Genomic DNA, 12432 nt, shown 5'->3' on the forward strand with positions numbered 1-12432 from the left:
AACCCTTTGCCTTTACTTACCCCCTCACTCTGATTTTCCCAGATGACTTGATGGTGGTCGCTGGAGGTTGGATTCCCACTGTTGGTTTTGGCGAGAGGCGCTCGGGAGCTGTGAGTGCAAGGATTCTTCCAGTTGGGTCCAGGGGCGAAATGCAACCCTTGGCAATGGAGAAATGCAAGATACACTGACGCAGCCTTGTTAAGGACACTTCACAAAACGGGGAAGGTGAGTTGCAGAGCAGCTACCGCACACACAAACACACAACAGCAGTTGTCCTTCCAGTCACGGTTGTAGAAGGACTTTGAGGACACAATCCCTTGAGGCTTAGATGCTGACATTCAGCAGGAAGGTGGCTTATACCACAAGCTGGCGACCACCAAAGTTCTGGGTGCCAACACGGAATAGCGACTGTTCTACCAAGGTAGCCTACTGGGGAGCTGAGACACTTCCGATAGCTCACCACGGCTGGATCTATGAACACATCAAGACTGGTTTGTCCCACCGGTCCAGGGGTTGAAGCACCGCACGGGGGCGTCTGCTGATCAGGCAGTTCAACAGGGCTTTACCTGGCTGAAAGCAGGAAGGGGTGCCAGTCCTCTTCGGGAGTCTTCTTCGGATCCTCATTCGTTCTTGGCTCTAACGCTGCTCTGCCGAAATGGCTGCAGGAGTCCTCTTGCTATCCAAAACCCAACCAGGAATCAAGTCTAAGCCCAGCAATGGAAAGGATATGCACCAGCCAGTAGTTGTCAGCCAGTAGTTGTCCAATCAGGGACCACTATTAGTTTCACCTGTGCCCCACGCCATACTCTCGGGTACCACAGATGTACGAGTAGGACCAGACAAACCCACCCACTTCCTGGACAACACAAATGCAGCCCACGAAAGGGGCAGCTTTCTCGGGCTTGTACATGACCCCTGACCTGGCAAGACAGGAAGAAGGCCAAACAACAATATGGCCAAAGAACAAGCAAAAATCTTGTGGCACGTCCATTTTAGGGCATTTTCCACGTTTAGTAGCCATGCTCGGTGAATGTGAATGTGCACTCTAGAAATGACACATAAATGGTGAAAATATAATTGCTGTCACAAGCTTGCCTTTAAGCACAAATATAAAAGTAAATAAAAATCCACAGTGGAAACAACGACGGGTGATACACAAGTATCCCCGCTGCAGTGCATTGTAAGATGCTGTGCGCGATGGGTAAATGATGAATCCCTGTGCTGATCTGTCTCCTGTGATGACTCCAATGGACTCGCCACTGTTTTCCCGGTGGTGACCTCCCTCCTCCCATGTGGCCAGGGGACGGCAGCTCACATGGGGGAACACAACCTCTGGGGCGATATCCTGACTTCATCAGGTGAGGCGTGGTATCCCCCATCTGCCCCATGATGACCAATAACCTAATGGCCTTTTGTCATGCAACTGCTCCCTCTTTTAGGGAAAAATAGAGAGAGCCTTTCCCCAACACCCTTTAGGCCAAACACATATTCCTGGTCTAAAAAGTAAAAGCTCCAAGAATACCTTTTTCAGTTCTAATTCCACCGCATATAGAACTGGTTTTTCATATGAACAATTTAGAGACATTCTCCATGTACTATGCATCAGTTGATATCAATGGACTCCAATTCCCACAACCACTTACGTACTGGGACAAGGAGGATGAATGAAATGATGCAGAGCAAAAGGAGCCTTGCGCTCAATGAGCATACTAGTTGTTTCCAGAAAGCACTGGTGCACGGGACATTTAAAGATGCCAATCAAACTATTGGCAGCAGCTGTTCAGGAGAAGACATTGCATCTCCCTCAGAGGCGTGTGTAACCTGGAGCCACGAGCCAGTGTGGCGGAGCAAAGGGACTCGCCAGCAGAGAGGGAAAGTAACATTGTGCGAGCAGAGCATATCAGAGAGACGCTAGGAACCACAGGAAGATTCCTGGCCGTTCGACAGCTGGAGGAAGCAGCGTTACCCTCACCGGGACCTGGAGGAAAGCAGTCATGCAGGAGCAGAGCCGTGAAAGAAGCCAGAGGGACATCAAAACAGTCCAGAGTTGAAAGCAGGCGGCAAAGCTACACTGTGTTAGCATGAACAGGACCGAAGACGCCACATAGAGCCGGTAAATCAGCCCACAGGGTGTATCGGCAACCTCGCTAAACATAGTTTGAACATTGTAAAACTGCAGGGACAGAAAGAATAAGAAGATTGTTTGAGAGTCAAAAGGGCAGATTACAAACACGACCCCCAATAACATATGAGTGCATGGAATGCAGATATGGGGAAAACTTAACGCGAACATTAAAACAACTAAATATACCAAACCAAGAAAGATGGGCTGAATTTTAGATGTAAAGAGAGTTACATTTGTATGGAAATAATAAGTCCTGGTAGGAGAGTATACCAGACAGTGGCAAATCCTATAGGAATTCCCGAGAAAGAATCCTGTTTGTTGAGCAAAGAACTGTCAGACCCAGAGTCACTGATGTTGGAGAAGAATCCAGGGGAAGGGACTAAAACTCTGGAACCAAGGTCTGTTACACTTAATGAATTTTGTGTTAAGAAGGATCTTTCTGAAGAAGAAATTACGAGGCTGAGCAGCTTTGTACCTAGCAGGATTGTTGTGGGCCACGAAAAGACACAAAGAACTGTTAGACCAAGAAACATTGCTGCACCATTGAAGAATCCAGGGTAGGGGAACCACCTTCTGGAACCAAGGTTCCATTACCATGGAGACCTTTTATGTTGGAGCTGTTCCATTTTAATTTATGAGCACTTTTTGCAACCACCAGGTTAGACATTTCCCATCTCACTTTATTATTTGGTTTGTGATGTGAGGTTCGGGATAGAACATTTGGACACAAGGACGGTTTTGATTTCCGACATCCTGACACAGACAGATCCTTCGTTTCTGGTTTTAGGTAGGGAAATTCATCCTGGAGTAGGGTCAGGGAGGCATTTTTCCAACCCGCTGGTTAATAAAAATCTTTAACAAAAAAAATGAAAACTTTGTGTCTGGCTTTAATTTCTGACCTCTCGCATTCCCCATAACAAAATGAGCAAAAGGAAGGGGAAGTCAGATCAGGTTCAAAAACAGAGCAAAAAGATTGGGGGTCCAAAGAAACTATGGTGGGAAAGTTGCCAAAAGAGAAATCTTTCTCAACAGTGTGACCCTCAAAATCCATTGACTTTGAGGACCAAGGACCAGGAAAGCGGTTCTACTGGCGTCTTCAGGACCGTGCCGTGAGCTACCTGGAAAAGATCCCCAGAGTAGTCCTTCCCAAGTCAAGCTAGGCCCCCTCTGCTATATTTTAGCTCTCACTGTTCCGTTCTAAAACTCCTTCATGGGGAAAGCCATTTTGGCCTTGATTGCTATGCGAAGCTAGAACCGAGCGTAGGAGCAAGTTGGAGCCAGATGTAGAAGATCTGGAGAAATCATCCATCGCTGCAAGGCGTCATCGAGGGATAGTGTAGCTCAACAGTGATGGCACTTACCATGGTATCCTGCAATAGCAAGGTCAAAGGGCACGTGACAGCAGGTCCGTTGATGCAATTGAGGTCAAAGGTCATGTGATGTCACTTCCAGTGATGTCATGGGGTACGTATTGTCACTTTTGCTACCACTGACATTTTCATTAAATAAAGTTCATGATGGTGAGATCATGTTTTCACCCCTGAGTTCCAGTTGTGCATTACATTGTGGAAGTGTCATGCTAAGTTTCCACGGCGAGACTTGGTGAACAAAGATTGACATGTTGACCATCAACTATCAGGAAATGTATTATTGCTATTCACACTCTCCTTTTATGGTTCTTGCACAGGTATCCTTCACAACGCGCCTCCCGGCCCTGGGCCTCAGCATCTTCCAGCTCTACAAATCCTTCGACAGTCACACAACTCTGAAATCCAATGTCCGGGTATACCTTCATGGCCGAGATCTGCCAATGAAAAAGCACGAGGGATTTCCAGTCAAAGTGCTCGAGTCCAACACTGAGGATTTCTTCCTGGACAACCAGTATTTCCAGGTGTGGTTCTCTGGCCTCACAGGACTACTTAAGGTAAAGGGAGAGGGGGCTTGGTATATCTACACACTAATGCCAATGGTACTTGTTTCAACAATCAATGATAATGTACGTGTGGGGATAGTGCAGGGGTGGGTTTCTGAAACGTGCTTCTTGTTAGGGAGATTTATAATTTGCATGCTTCATCCTGCCTCTTAGTGTGACCCTGTGAGAAACCTGAAGGTGTCTCACCCGCTAGTCCCTGGGATCTGTCATCAAGGTGGCCAGGACACTGCCATTGCTTTTGGATCCAGTTCCTGTCCTGGGGTTGGACTAGTGCGGGAGGATCACCTGGATGAGGGTTCTTTGGGGAGTGGAAGTGGGACACCAGAAGGTAGTTCCTTTCCTATAACACCTTTTTCCCCATCCTACCCCCCCTCCTCATCCCCCTTTCCCACACGAACACTTTCTCACGGACAGTTCACCGTGAGCGACAAACGGACTAATACCAGAGCTGTATACCTGACATGTCCCAACACCACGGTCTGGCAATTACGGATCATTAGACACACCAGACTTAGATCACATTTCCCCACACGGATAGAAGGCAGAGCACTAAAGCACACTCTGAGCGAGGCGAGACACACAAGGAAACGGCAGTTCCAAGATGGCAGTTTGATACAAGGAGAGAATGCGAGACCAGAGAGGGTTGCAAGGAGGGAAGTACCCTTGACCTTTGAGGACCGTTACGTTCATGGGCCTTGGAAATTGCAAAACTGAAGACCAGGTATTAAGGCTGATCAACCCTATACAGTGTGTCAGAGGTACCCAGGGCTCTCCTGTGTCGATTACCAAGGCAGGGAGGAGCGATTGCCTCTGTGGTTCTGTCCTTGGCTCCTACAATAAAGCAGCATCAGAAAGGACAGCACAACCAGTGCGTCAGAGAGACCGACATCAAACCAGCTTGTCTACTGAACCAAGGTTGCAAGCGGCAACATTATATAAAGTGAACAGTGTGTGAGGCATTTGTAAGGAGCGACGCGAATAATTGGAAACCAAACAGAGTAGCCGAACTTTGTAATTGAACTTTGGGAGGCCAAGAATAGATACCATACACAGAGTGGTCCGGCGTCACGTGGGAGCACATTCAAAAGTCTGTTAGCTACCCAACTGATGCAGAGTGTAAGAAAAATGAATATTAAGATCGAGTTGTCATGTAGCGGGTCAAGCCAAACCCTGTGCACATTCGAAAGTATCTTATCGTTTAATGTACATCACAATTGGTCTGCCCGGCTGAGGGAGACCAATTGAGTGAGTGAAAGGGATCTGAGCCCGGAACAGGAGGATCCAGGGTGAACACCCAAATTGAACATAGGAAAAAGAATAGAGCATTTGCGTGTTATATTACTCTTTTGTACACCAGGACTTGCAAGAAGTAAAGAGACTTGGACACAGAAGGTCCTGCACTGTGAAAACCGAACTGTATTCTCGTGCCGCAGAAGCCAGAGTGTGTGCTTTGCTCGACAAAATGTGGGGAAGGGGAGGCCAACGGCCTGAACATCCTGACTTATCATTTTGTCATCACTTTATTTTTTTGTGAACATCACCCCACATTATTTGTAAATTAGTAGTAAGGATTTGCAAATGTCTTGTGTTTTTTTTTTTTTTTTTTTTTTTTTAAGCATAGGCCCTTTTTTATTTTGAGTAGACTCCACTAGGACTGCATTATTATTTGATGGCAGTAGCTTGCTCCCATGTGTAGATTTAGGTTTAGATTAGACGTTCATCTCACCCTTGTGAAACTTCAATAAACACACTTGAACTGTGGTCACTTGTGTCTGTCTCAATGTTGATACCATACCATGCCTTCCTTACAGAGCCCAGCACTTTTTTGCTGGACTTCTGGACCTTTCTCTTTCTATCTTGAATGAGTGAAGCCTTTTTCCACTCATTCATCCTTACTTGCTCTGACCTTTGGAACTCTGTTCACTGTGTTTTACCTGTCCTTTGATGTCTTTCCTCCACATCTCTTTAAAGGCATCTGTGTTTTACTTTTGCAGCACACAGCTCCTTATGGGCAGTGTTGCTGGGAACCCTGTGGGTTCTCCTTTGTGATGCTTTTTTTATCCTCACTAACTATAGTTCTTAAGGATACTTAGTATCTCTCCTGAAACTTTATACTCTGCTCTCTCTCATTGCCCGCCGCTTGCCGCCTGGTCAGACTGCAGCAGACCCCCCCCCCCAACAACCTCTTCAGGGCAGGTTCAGCTCTCTCGCCCCGGTTCTCTCTCCTTGCCCGCCGCATACCACCGGGCTTCACTCTACACCAAAGCCACTACTAACATCTTCGCCAACGCGGGTTCCGGGCTACTCCTAAACACAGCCTGGCTCCCAGTCCTTGCCTGCCAGCCCAGCTTGACTCCGCGGCCTCATTGCCTGCCACCTGCCGCCTAGCTCGACTCTCCAGTGGAGCCGCAACTTTACCAGTGCGACTCACTGCCTGGCTCTACATCGCACAGCCACAACTTCACCATCATGGCTTCATCTCAACTTAACCCGGCTCAACTCTGCAGCAGAGCCACAACTTCACCAGCGCGACTCACAGCCTGGCTCCACTCTGCACACCCACAACTTCACCAACGCGGGCTCTGAGCCTGGCCCGACTCTGCAGCAGAGCCACTGCACTCAGGTCACCAACGCAGGCGCTGGGCCTGACTGGCTGCCCCTGATCACGGCTTGCTCCCTAATCCTGCCCGCCAACCCAGCTTCTCTGAGGACCTTCTCTGTCTGCCAACCCTTCTCAGCGCTTGCCCATCTTCTCAGTGCTGACCCATCTGACTGGTCTCTGCCTGCAACTCTAGCTACACGGGCACCACAGACTGCCTGACTCCTCCTGCAGTGTGCCTGTCTCTGCCTGAATCCTCCACTGACTATCTCCGACCTCCGTCCCTTCACCGGCAACTCCAACTGCACGGGCGCAGTGGACCTCCACGTCTGCTCCTGAGTGCAATCCGGCTTTCTATCCTTTGCCACCAGTCCACCTCCTCCAGCTCCCCCCTCACTGTTCTGCACTGCTCCTAGCCCACATTGTGCAAGCTATCTATACCTCAGTGACACGTGGCAGTTGGGGACTTCCTTTCTGGATCTTTGCCTGCCGCCATCTGGCTACCTCCACCCCTCATACCACCTTCCTTCTCCTGACCTTTGCTGCCTACTTTGCTCCTTGTTCTCTCCATCCTAAATGATCAACTGCGGCGTCGCCCGCCCCCACTCTTACGGTGAACTACCCACCATCTCAACCATCTAAGCCCAACCTGACCCCGGCCGCCTGCCACCTCCAAGGCCCTCCACTCCCAGTATCAATCCTTGATCTGCCTCCTTTGCTCGCTCGCCCATTCCGCTCTGTGGACTCCTGTTGCCTACTTCGATCCTTAATCTTACCATCCTAAAGAATCAACTACCTGTAACTTCTCCTCTTGCTCAGCTACTCGTTGCTACTCTGTTCCTAGTTTCTTTCGCCCCGTCCTGTTTGACTTTCTACCCATTGCACCGACCCTCTCTCCTCCTTCCTTCTTCCTCTACACGCACTTCCCATTCTCTTCCCCTTTCCTTCATCATACCTCTCTCATCCCTTCTGTTATGCGTTCTGTCAAAACTCTTTCTCCCCGTCCTCATTACTCTTCCCCCCCTTCATTCCCTCTCCCCACTATCCCCTTCCTCTCCTACTCTCCTTCTCCCTCCTCCTCATGTCCATTCCCCTCTTCAATCCACTCCCCCACTCGTCCCATTCCACACCTACCCTCTCTCACCGTCCTAATCCTCTCTACCCCCCCACTACTCATCCCTCCAGCCTCATGAACATTGCTCTCTGGAACGCCATATCCCTCTGCAACAAGACCGCTGCTGTTTTGGACATGTTCTTTCGACTCAACCTTAACTTCCTATGTCTAACTGAAAACTGGATCCCCCCTCACAACTCCACTGTCCCTGCTTCCCTCACCACCTCCTCTTCATCCTTCTCTCATATCTCTCGCTCTACTGGTTGTGGCGGCGGTATTGGCCTCCTCTTCCACCCTAGATACCTTTCCTCTACCTCCTCACCATCTCTTCCTTCTTTCCCTTCCTTTGAATTCCTTTACAAATCCTTTCCTTCTCCTCATCCCATCTCCTTTCTATCATCTATCGGCCTCCTGGCCCCCTTTCGTCCTTCTATGATGACCTCGATCACCTCCTTTCGCTCATCTCTCCCTCCCCCTCTCCTCTAACTGTACTCTGCGACTTTAATCTTCACCTCCCTACTCCCCCCTCAATCCTCACCCCTTTTCTCCATCCTTGACTCCTACCTCCTTTCCCCTCTTCCTTCCTCTCCTACTCACTCCTCTGGCTCCACTCTTGACCTTATCTTCAACTCTACCTACCCCTCTTCTACTGTCTCTTGTCTCTACACTACCTATCTATCTCTCCTATCATGCTTTACTCTCCTTCTCCCTTACTCCCCTTCCCCATCCTTCTTCTCCTATACCCTCCCCATCCATCTTTTCCCGACATGACCTTTGCATCTTTGATCCCTCCCCCTTTCTCAACACCTGCTCTCTCTCCCTCTCTCCAAGGTTTCTCTTCCCTTTTGGCCAATGATGCACTATCCACTCTTTCTTCTTCTATCTCCTCCTCTCTTGATCTACTTTACCCCCTTTCCTACTTCCGTCCAACCCGCAAACCCTCTCAACCATGGCTCTCTCCTCAACTTCTCTCCAAGCGTCATCTCCTCTGACGTCTCGAGAGACTCTGGCTCAAATCTCCTTTGTTATCCAACCAAACCTCATATTTCTCTTACCACTCTCTTTATGACTCATGTCTCTCCTCGGCTAAACGTTCCTACTACTCTAACCTTCTCCACTTCCAAGCCTCTCACCCTCGCTGTATCTTCCAAACTCTCTCTCGTCTTCTCTCCCCACCTACCCCTGACCCTTCAGCCTCTTCCACCCTTTCTCCTTCTGACTTTCCAAACTTCTTCTCCTCCAAGATTCGTGCCCTTCGGCAAAAAATCTATTGCTCTTCTTACTCCCTCCCCTTCCCCTTCTCCCTATTCCCCCTCTACCTGCATGTCTGACTTCTTGCCTGTCTCCCCTTCTGACGTGTCCATCCTTCTCTCCAAAGCCCACCCCACGTCTGCTCCAACCGACCCTCTCCCCTCCCTTCTTATCCCTAAAATCTACCCTCTTCTTATTCCCTACTTAACTTCCTTCTTCAACGCCTGCCTTTCCACAGCTACCTTTCCCTCTGCATTGAAGCATGCCACTATCATTCCGATTCTGAAGAAACCTTCTGCTGATCCCCTTCTTACCTCTAACTTTCGTCCTATCTCTCTTCTCCCATTCCTCTCTAAATTACTCGAACGCCTTGCCTATTCCCAGCTCTCAGCCTTTGTCACCAATCTATCTCTCCTACCCCCCTCTCTAACTGGCTTCCGACCTAAACACTCTGCTGAAACGGCCCTCACCTACATCCTTAACTCCCTCTTCTCCTCTCGACACTCTAAGCAATCCTCTGTCCTTATTCTGCTTGACCTCTCTGCTGCTTTCGACACTGTTGATCACCCACTTCTTCTCAACACTCTTTCTTCCTTTGGATTCAAAGGCTCTGTTCTTAACTGGCTATCCTCTTACCTCTCCTCCCGCTCTTTTACTATTGCCTGGGGAGGCCGCACCTCTCCTTCCCAGCCTCTGGAGTACGGCGTACCCCAAGGCTCGGTTCTTGGCCCTTTCCTATTCTCACTCTACACCTCCCTCCTTGCCCCTGTTATCTCCTCATTTGGCATTTCTCAACATTTCTATGCCGATGACACCCAACTCTTCCTTTCCTTCTTTTCCTTCTCTCCTGACCTCCACCTTAAACTCTCTTCCTGTCTTACTGCCATTAAAAACTGGATGTCATCTTGCTTTCTTTCCCTCAATACTGATAAGACTGAAGTCTTATTCTTCCCCTCCCTCTCCTCCACCACCCTTCATTCACTTTCCTCCCTCTAATCTCCCTATCTCTGTCCACGCTCGCAATCTAGGCATTCACTTTGACTCCTCCCTCTCCTTTTCCCATCATATTTCTCTCACCTCTCGTGCAAAGTCCGCTCCTTTATCACTTTCCATGCTACTAAACTTTTAATCTCCTCCCTTATCTTCTCTCGCCTCTTCTACTGCTCCTCCTTACTCTTTGGACTACCTTCTTCTCATCCCGCCCCCCTCAAATCTATCTACCATTCTGCCGTCCGTACCCTCTGTCTCCTTACCTCCCGAGACTCCATTTCTGCTTCTCTTTCTTCCCTTGGCTGGCTTCCCTTTCACTCCCAACTTAAATTTAATTTCCTCTGTTTAGTCTTTAAATCTCCTCCTTATCTCTCCACTCTCCTCTCTTTCTTCACTCCCTCCCGTTCCCTTCATTCAGCTGACCACTTCCTTCTTACTGTTCCTCCATCCCTGTGTGCCCCCTCCCGTTTCCGCTCCTTCCAGCTCATTGCCCCCCTGCACTGGAACTCCTTACCTCTCTCAATCCGCTCTATACTTATCTTCTCCTCCTTCCGCACCTCCCTTAAATCTCTTCTTCTCCATCCCCCACCATGAAACCCTCCCCGCTTCTCGCTCCCCTCCTTCCTTTGTCTCTTCCCCATGATCCTCTCCCTCCCTTTCCCTCCACCCACCCCATTCTAGCCCTCATACCCCTGTTCTGTTTTCCCTCCTTTTTCTCCTCCTCACCCCTCCTTCTCCCTCTCAGTTCTACTGCACTACTCTCCCTCTTCGCTTCAGATTAATTGCTCTACTTACTGTTTTGTTGGTTTGATTCATAATTGTAAATTGCTTCTACTGTTATAATGTTATATGTATCCAGTTGTTAAAATGTACAGAGTTTTGGAGTTAAGCGCTATATAAACAAAATAAATACAAATGCATATCGTAAATCGCATATAAGTGCGTAGTGTATAAGTCTATGGTGGATTTGCATATGGCATAAGTGTGTTATGTATTTGTCGTATGACGGTGTGTGTGCTGTATATGAGTCTGGTATGTGCATGTATCACGTATAAGGAGTTTAACTTTTTTGGGAAAAATGTAACGTGAAACGCACATGTCCGATATGCATCCTATACATATGAAAACTCACATTAAAGTGGAGTTTGTTTTTCTAGGTATAGGAGTTTCACATTTCATACATGTATGCAATTTTACATCTCCTATAAAATTCATAAATGTGTATCAATGGATATGAAAACTCACTTCAAAGGCTGTTGATGTTGACGTTGGTTTGCATACGTTTAGTAATGCACATACACGTTCAACTACAGTTGTTCTCTGCATTCGTGAGATATAGATAAATCTGAAAACCCAAATATATCCAAATTGGCTAGATCACGGTTTTAAAATATATCTTAGGACACCAGATTCTGATGAGCTTCAAGTACATGCCAAAAATCTCACAAAACAAAGCGGATAGTTCTGTAATACTGGTGTTGGTGTATATTTCCCTTGGAGTGAAATTCTCTCCACCTGTGAGTCCCCACTGCACTTTTTTTTCTGGACTCTTGAGTTTTATCTGATTCTCCTGAGTGAGTGGGAACCTTTTTCCACTCAAGTCTTTTACTCTGTACTTGGAAACCCTTTTATCTGTTTGATACTTTTTAATGGAGGTATGTTTTCCTTCATGTTTTCTGGAATCTACCTTTTACTACTGCAGCATACTGCACTTTCTGTGCAGTGTTGCTCGAAGCTCCTTGAGCCTTCCTTTTTATTGTACCTGAGTTAATTACTGGTACCAGGGCAGGGGGACACACCCTTTTGTCCCTTCTGTATTTTATTTGGTGATATCCGCACCCCCCACCTTATGTGGAGTGCTGAGGGGAAACATTGCCGCCCTTTTCTCACTGTGCCAGGAGCTTTTAGTTACTGTTCAAAGTTAATTTGACAGGCTAGTGACAGCTCACCTTTTTCATGATGTTTTGTGCACTTGCACCAACGGCTGTTTTTGCAGCTGCAGTAAGGGACACCAGGGTCACCATTTACCTAAAATGGTGGCTGTACTTTTTTAAGCCTTGTTCTTACTTGACAACAATAATTGTATGACTTCAGGCTGGAACTACAAAGTGCTTATCAATGCCATAACTTGAGCTATGTAAATATTTACCCTCTAATTCAAGGTTGAGAATTGGTTGTTTCTCTAATGAAGATGCAGCGGGCGGTTGTGATGATTTGGGTAACCAACAAGGAATTTAAGTGCAACGGATTCACAACCACACTGCGCATGCACGTTAAGTTTAGATGACTGGAGTATTTTAATGAAAGTGAAAACTGCTGACACGTTTTTTGGCCACAAGTTCTTCTTTCAGGCTTGACTGTGTTCTGTTCTGCCAACCTGCTGCACCATGTTCTTTATTGAAAAGGTAGTGTCTCAAGCC

The 12432-nt window shown here is 47.7% G+C and overlaps 1 protein-coding gene across 6 annotated transcripts in view; it reads left to right on the forward strand.

Moving 5' to 3' along the window:
* Positions 1 to 12432, forward strand: part of MAN2A2 (mannosidase alpha class 2A member 2) — a 291925-nt gene that overhangs the window by 201558 nt on the left and 77935 nt on the right. For all 6 annotated transcript variants that reach the window (XM_069625193.1, XM_069625189.1, XM_069625190.1 and 3 more), the window contains one exon: positions 3813 to 4049. In XM_069625193.1, coding sequence (XP_069481294.1) covers positions 3813 to 4049 — 237 coding nt within the window. The remainder of the gene's footprint in view (positions 1 to 3812; positions 4050 to 12432) is intronic.

This window comes from Ambystoma mexicanum, chromosome 11 (assembly GCF_040938575.1).
Source record: "Ambystoma mexicanum isolate Mex_15411 chromosome 11, UKY_AmexF1_1, whole genome shotgun sequence".
Classification (NCBI taxonomy): Eukaryota; Metazoa; Chordata; class Amphibia; order Caudata; family Ambystomatidae; genus Ambystoma; species Ambystoma mexicanum.